Source organism: Amblyomma mixtum, chromosome 9, assembly GCF_055824585.1.
Source record: "Amblyomma mixtum isolate Tamu chromosome 9, ASM5582458v1, whole genome shotgun sequence".
In the NCBI taxonomy this organism is placed as follows: domain Eukaryota; kingdom Metazoa; phylum Arthropoda; class Arachnida; order Ixodida; family Ixodidae; genus Amblyomma; species Amblyomma mixtum.
Genome location: NC_143020.1, coordinates 99,593,380 through 99,600,701, shown reverse-complemented (window position 1 = coordinate 99,600,701; position 7,322 = coordinate 99,593,380). Strand labels below are relative to the sequence as shown.

The 7,322-nt window shown below is 40.9% G+C and overlaps 1 protein-coding gene across 1 annotated transcript; it reads left to right on the top strand.

Annotated features, from left to right (window-relative positions):
* The first annotated feature begins 59 nt into the window (after window positions 1-59).
* Window positions 60-6,270, top strand: LOC149330326 (diphthine--ammonia ligase). The gene is made up of 8 exons (XM_089560903.1): window positions 60-303; window positions 402-493; window positions 1,577-1,761; window positions 3,165-3,238; window positions 4,111-4,229; window positions 5,392-5,456; window positions 5,703-5,794; window positions 5,887-6,270. The coding sequence occupies exons 1-8, from the start codon at window positions 281-283 to the stop codon at window positions 6,005-6,007; spliced, it is 771 nt and encodes a 256-aa protein (XP_089417029.1). The 5' UTR covers window positions 60-280; the 3' UTR covers window positions 6,008-6,270.
* Window positions 6,271-7,322: the final 1,052 nt, after the last annotated feature.

Sequence of the window (7,322 nt, the reverse complement as noted above, 5' to 3'; positions counted from 1 at the left end):
CGCCGATCTCGTCACAATCTTACGTCATGTTTGAAACACTGGGGCTGTCGCCATTTTTAAAAGACGGACACGCGTGCTCGCACGCAACATCAACGTGGCACGCGTGCGTTTAGTTTCGTTAGCCGTTTAAGTGGATGCGCCCTGCAAGTTTTATTTTATTGATTGTGACGGTACCTGTCCGTACACGTTCATAGTTTCTAGCTAACTTTTAATGTCCTAACTCTGCCCGCAAGTTGGTTCAAAACGTCTTCACCTTTCAAAAGCATCACCGACAATCACCATGAGAGTCTTGGCGTTGGTTAGGTAAACTGAGACGTTATTACCCTTCCTTTGTTTGATATACCAGTGCACTGGGACGGATTCATTCCCAAGCGAATAATGCTGTTCCTTCTTCGTTTTAGCGGCGGGAAAGACAGCTGTTTCAACATGCTGAAATGTGTCGAGCATGGTCACGATATCGTGGCCCTTGCTCATTTGAAACCAAAAGGCAAAGGTGTGTTCTCTTTAGCTTTGCCAGCTTTTATTTCTCGGTGTTGTCCACTATAAACGCGAAGCGCTTTGTAATCTTACATTTTAATGGCGACTGTACTTACCTTATTTGCGTTTACGCCACACTTTCGCGTTTTGCGAATGAGAAGTACGGTAAATGTCGTCGTTGTTGTTGTTTTGTTGTTGTTGTTGTTGTTGTTGCCTCTGAAGTAACGGCACATACCCATGGTGGGAGATTGGCTCGAGTTTGGTGCAGACCAAATAGGAGAAAAATTCAACCATACTTATCTAAAAAAAAACGGTTCATAAATAAAAATTGAGGAATCTGGGAAAACGAATAACGATTTTTGAGAGGCTTTCAGGCGATTGGAATGAAAGTCAAAGAAACAAAGGAATGAGGGTTAAAGTAAATAATTTAAAAATAAATATTAAACAAAATTCGAGAGCAAAGTAAAGCAAAAGAATTGCTGACACAAAAATCTCAGTTGTGTAATATTTCTGTGTTGTTGTGTCCTCTGGTGTAGTAACATATACCCACAGTGGGGAATTGGCCAGGATGCATTGCAAATTCAAACAGGAGAAGCACATTGACGTAATTATGTTATAGTCATTGGTGAAATTTTGAGTTAAAAGTAAATAATTTAGAAAATTATGTGATGTGTTGGCCTGCAATGCTTACGAACTATCATGTGCGACCATACTGACATACCGTTATTACGTGTGTGATTGTTTGAGAAACAGCAAGCAAACCATGTGAATTTTCTTGTGGCTAATTTATTTCACATAATTGCCAAGGCATTGCAGAGGGTAATGGTTAATAGTTACAGGATAACAACAAATATTATAAGCGTGTGATTAAAGTAAATAGTTGTGCAATGGTATGTTGAAATTTCAGTGAAAAAAAAATCTACTATCAGAATAAGTGATAACCTTTAGATGAAACAATGTCAACAGGAGGTTGGTTGTAATGTCATGATGGATGCGCCATTAATGAATACAAAAGCACATCAGCAAACGTCAATGGCATTGCTAGATGTAACGTTCAAAAGCTGACGCAGCTATTTTGCTGTGTATGATTACCTCGCAGATGAACTTGACAGCTACATGTACCAATCTGTTGGCCACGAAATCGTTGGGCACTATGCGGAGGCCATCGGGTTGCCATTATTCCAGGGTGAGATTGTCGGCAAACCATGCAACCAGGGAAGCGAGTATGAGGTCACTGAAGGGGATGAAGTTGAAGATCTTTTCAAGTTGATGTCCAAAGCTAAAGTGAGTTGAAAGTGGTGTGAGGCTGTTCTCTTTTTTTTATTGTTAATCTTCGAGTTTTTCCCTCATATCTTGGAGCTTGCATTCTTGGGGGGTACAACCCAAACCCACCGTCGGATACCCACCGTTTGGGTACAGGCACCCCCCGACCTTGCGACTGGTTTGTTCAGGGGGAGCTGTCCTGGGGGAAGCTCCGTAGATCCCGCTGTACCCTTCGGGGACGTACCCTGTTTCGAACAGCCACCTGAAAAGGTGACTCGATATATGTTACTGTGCCATCTCGTGGTTGTCTCTTTGCTGTCTAAGTGTTATACGTCAACCCTCTTCACGAATGATGCCTAGGCCATCAACGGCGGGCAGAAGTGAAAAAAGGACCACAAATTGGGCTTCTACCGCACGAGGCGGATTTAGGGTTGCTTGACGGTGAAACTTATCTTTGATCCGTCAAGGCAACTGTGGTCAAGACCCATTTCCCAAGCATCTCGCCTTAGAGAGCCGAGCACCAGGCCAGGGGAAATCTTGTACCCATTAAAGAAACCGGTGGGTACCCGGCAGCACTGGGGATCGAACCCAGCACCTTCCGAATGCGAGGCGGATGCTCTACCACAAGGCCACCGCTTCGGTTGGGGGTACAAACTAGATGTGTCTAATAGCCTGCAATGTGAAAGTGGGCACGGATGATTACCTTGACTAGCTCTGATTTTCTGTCTCTTCATTCGCTAATGTCTCTGTTGATTATCATGAAACAGTGCCACAAACGTGTGCCAATGTGCAGTTGTTGCCAAAAGTTTGTGGAACGTAACTTTGCAAAGAAGTTTAATTTTTTTGCCTCCAGGGCTTATTGCTTTCAATTTAGTAGTGTGCACTGTGTGGCTACTTTCATGAGAAATTGAGCTTTTGGAAGGGTCAAAAAAATCAAATACAGGTGCCTTTGCTACAGGCTGTTTCCACACACACACAAAAAAAAGTTATTTTTTATTTACTGACAGAAGCTAGATCACGCTGCCATCCACTTTCAGCCAGCAGTCACAGGGTTCATAATTTTCTCGATGTCATCAACACTGTGAGTTTGAATCAAGGGGCGAGAAAATTTTTAACTCCAAATTTTTCTGAAATGGTACACTTTTTGCTGCCGAGTGAACACCAACAGTGCCACTAAAAGCCAAGCAACTGACTTTTACTAGGAATACAAAAATTAGGTGGAGTTCTCCTCAATGGCTCGTTAGTACTTACTGCTACACATGCAGAAGTAAAGGATTGAAGGATAAACCCATGACTTGCATATATAGTTTAGAAATATACATTTGTTATTCTCCTCAAGGGACAGAAGAAAAGGTGTCTAAAATGGTTGTCCTTGTCATTTTGCTGTTTTTCTTTTGCCCCCACCCGATTCTTTGTTTCTCCAGGAGGCGGTAAATTACGAAGCTGTGTCTGTCGGTGCTATTTTTTCAGACTACCAGCGTGTTCGTGTACTTAACGTGTAAGCCTACTATATCACTACCATTGTTGTTTAGTCCCCTTGACTATTCCAGTTGTGTTTTCCTGAGTAAACAAGTTCTGCTGATTAGCGTTAGTCAAGTGCATGTGTGTGAAAATCCTTCCTTTTTCTCATGTGCTTCAAGCTTTGAACATAGTGTCACTAAAAGCCAAGTGAAATATGTGCCTCATGAGAGTTTTGCACATTTTGGCCTGACCTTCCTTTTTTTTTGTTTTCTTTTACAACTGTCCCTGTCTCAAGTTTGTGTCACTTACCACTGACATTCAGCGCACTGCTATACTCATCTACATGCATAGTGAACCCACCCATTGTTTTGTTTTGTTCAAAGTATAAATTGTTGCTAACATATTACCCAGTGCAATCATTCATGATGCGAATGAGCATGGTATTTTGCAGCACTGCATGATTTCTTTTCTTGGGCATATGTGAACATACATTCCTTTTTTCTTCACGTGTGTAAGCTCTTTACTCCGTGTAACACTGCAGCACTGTTTCTTGTTATGATGAGGAGCTCTTCAAAATTTGCTTTGTGTGTGTTTTATTTTTGCACAATAAAAAAAAAGAAAGGCCATGGCAGGCAGCTGCGTTCTTCAGTCTCGGCTGGTTTTCACTGAAAAAACAAACGGGCTGGATTGACAGCATGTTGGATATAAATGCAAATCCCAAGTAACTTCCTTTTTAAGGCTACAATAGCTGACATTGTAAGAATGTTTGCATCTCATTCCCGGCCACTTTTTCTCGTGCCAGTTATTATTTTGCTGCATCTCTTTTTTCAGCTTTTTTTTTTTTCTGCAAACATTATGTGCTTTGAATTTTCCATTAGATAAGGTCAAAGTGCCTACATGCCATTCCAGGTGTGACCGTCTGGGTGTCACGATGCTTGCTTATCTCTGGCACTGTGACCAGGCCCAGCTCCTGAGGGAGATGGTGGACAGCGGCATTCACGCCATCCTCATAAAAGTCGCCGCCTTGGGTGGGTCGAGCCTTCTCAAATATCTCTGCCTGTCTCGTCATTGAGTTTGGGTGTAGGCACGAAGCACATTGACGCACTGGAGTCTAGTACAAGCTCATGTTGGGCGAAGAAATCTTGTGCTGCTACCTCTGAGAGCTTCTACACTTGTTTCTGGGGCTGAACCATCTAACACCTTGAATGGCAGTTCTCTGAACCACTGCATTGATTCCGCTGAATTTTTTTTTTTACTACTGTACGTGCGAAACTTTCTCTGTGGTTGAGCGGACCTTCATTGTTTCCAATACATTCTTAAAAGGACAGAACACTGAATTTTAAGGACCCAGGACGAATTTTTCTTTAACTACAAAGTTTGTGGGAAAGCTCTAGTTTAGCTTTCTCTTGTAGCTGTATGGCAGCGCTTGGGTGGATGCCTTTATTACCAGTGATTCATTTTTTTTTTTCATGAAAATGTACAAAATTTTGTACAAAGTGTTATGATGGTCGGAAATTATAACACCAAAATACCAGGATTTGTCAAATAAACATCTAAGGATCTCAGAATCATTTTCTGTTTTGAAGGTGCACAGGATGCTAGAAATTCTGAAAAAAAAAAAAAATGTGGTATTATTCCTTGTGGCAATATCTGTCTGCGAGAAAATGGCGGAGGTCATGTTGCAAAGCTCACTTTTTAGAGAAATAATATTTCTTGCATTCGCTAGTGATCATGAAAGAATCACATGATTGATATGAAATTCACCTGAAACAAAGAAGTCAATGTTTAATAGGCGTAGCACGTTTCAGAAAAAGCTGCAAGATTGCTATGGACACAATTGTGTACCTAGCGTCTCAAAGGTATAAATTCACAATAATTTTTAATAAAATTTTATCCAACATTTTTAATGTTGCATTTGAACATCTGCTCTGCGTAATTTACGCTTGTAATAGTGCTCTAACAACTTACTGCACAAAATTGTTTAGGGGAGCATTACTGGAACCCTTTCAATATGCAGCACGCTGCAGACCACTTACATGCAACACTTTTCATGAGGTGGAGCTTCAGCTTCTAGTGGTATACTTAGCATCATTTCTTCAGCTGCTGCAGTTCATGCATAATGGCCTTGCTTATAGCTAACATTTTTGCTGAATTCCCGAAATAAAGTGCATTTCACTTTGTGAAATTTAGGTTTGGAGCCTCACAAACACTTGGGTAAAACCTTGGCCGAAATTTACGACCACATGATTTTAATGGTAAGTTCATTCCGTTTACTGGCTGGCTTCCATCATGCAAGCTCTTTATTCATAAAAGGTGAAAAACAGCTTTTCTTTCTGTAGACTGTTCTGCAACCACTGCATGGGACTCACACTTTGTAAAGTATTCTGAAGTTAGTTGCCCGAAGAAGGAAAACAATTGCTTTCTTTTGCTTGCTGATGCTTTCTTCATGTCTGTGGTGCCAAGATTTAAAAGAAATGTTTTTGTTCATCACCATTTGTTAGGAAAAGAAGTACGGCCTGAATGTCTGCGGAGAAGGCGGTGAATACGAGACCGCAACTCTTGACTGCCCGCTTTTCCGCAAACGGATTGTCATGTATGTTTGGATATTCGCATACACCATTCCTCATACCACGGTTGTATTGTTCGGGGCAGTAGCTGAACATGTCTGTGTCTTCTTCGTTTCAGAGATGAAAGTGAAGTTGTGATTCATTCCAACGACGCATTTGCTCCCGTCGGGTATTTGAAGATAAAGAGATTGCACCTTGAAGACAAGCCAGGCTGTGAAGGAAAAATTTCAACAACCTGAAGTGTCATTGTAGACTGCAGGAACTAGTGAAAAATGCGCACTTACCGCGCATTTTGCGTCATCCATAGCAATGAAGATGGATGCTGGAAGCATCTGTGAGCATGGCCTTTTTCAGAAGGCCGAACTTCTTGGCATAAAGCTTGCGTGCACTTCTTTGAAACTGTGATCAACCACTGCAATGGCCTACTAAGACTGATGATTCCCACATGTGTATTGGTGGTGATATTGGAAAAGGTATTAAAAAGTATATTCTTCAAAGTACATTGTTCTGCCTCGTTTTAGTGCCGAAACAATAGAAATAACGTTTATTGCCATGCCACATGTTTGTATATGTAGTCCCTACATTCGACTGAGTGCAGAACCTCTCATCATAACCAGTCATGATAAGGCATGTCTTGATATGTGATATCTTACTGAATGTGATAGTCTATCATACCTTCAAATGAATGTAACCTTGTAACTTGTGTATCATAAAAATGCATCACTTGATGATGCTAAACTCATTTCATAGTGTTGGCATTCATTTTGTGTCCCAGTTCACTTATCTTTTACATTAAAAATATTTCTAGTCGCAACACATACAAACTAGCTCTAACCAGAGTTTCTTTTTTTGTCAAGATGTTCATCTTTAATATGGTGATCGTTTTATATGCATGTTCAACATCACGCTCGACATCAAGGGATGCGTTCTAGAGGCCTTGATATGGAAACGGTTTTGGAGAAGGAAATAATTGCAGCTCTCCTTTTTGTAATTGGTGAGCTTATTGTTGGAGTGTTGTCATTAAAATTGTTGTTTCACAATCCTTTAATGGCTGAGTAAAATTTCCTCTCATTAAAATTCTTCACAGCAGCTTCTTCCCAATACTGTAATGCCGCGAGTGGCACTTTAGGTTAACTAATACTAAATAGACATGACTAGGTGCTACAATGTATATGACAGATTGCTTCAACAAGTGTACTAATTCAGGCCAATCTGTGTAGCATACGCAACAGGAAAAAATACAGTTGAGAGGACATTGCAAGTGCCATTAACAATTAATTTCAGCACCACACAGAATACAGCATTGCTAATGCAAAAAAAAACTTCATCACCCCTTGTTTCTTCTGGGTATGTGAAGCCTTGTAAGTTTACTAATCTTGATCTTCATTCAGCAAAAAAAGGGGAGTGAAAACCTGCTTTGAAGAGTACATAGTGTTTCTAATAATAATTACTGCCTTTATTCTTTGCTTTTTTTGGTCACTGCGTTGGCTCAGTGGTTACGGCGCTCGGCTGCTGATCCGAAAGACGCGGGTTCAATCCCAGTCGCAGTGGTCG

Excerpts from the sequence above, each read along its gene's own strand:
- LOC149330326 (XM_089560903.1), top strand. The coding sequence starts at position 281 with ATGAGAGTCTTGGCGTTGGTTAG. Across the intron at positions 304-401 it reads AGAGTCTTGGCGTTGGTTAG|CGGCGGGAAAGACAGCTGTT; the intron begins GTAAACTGAGAC and ends TCTTCGTTTTAG. Across the intron at positions 5,457-5,702 it reads ACGACCACATGATTTTAATG|GAAAAGAAGTACGGCCTGAA; the intron begins GTAAGTTCATTC and ends ACCATTTGTTAG.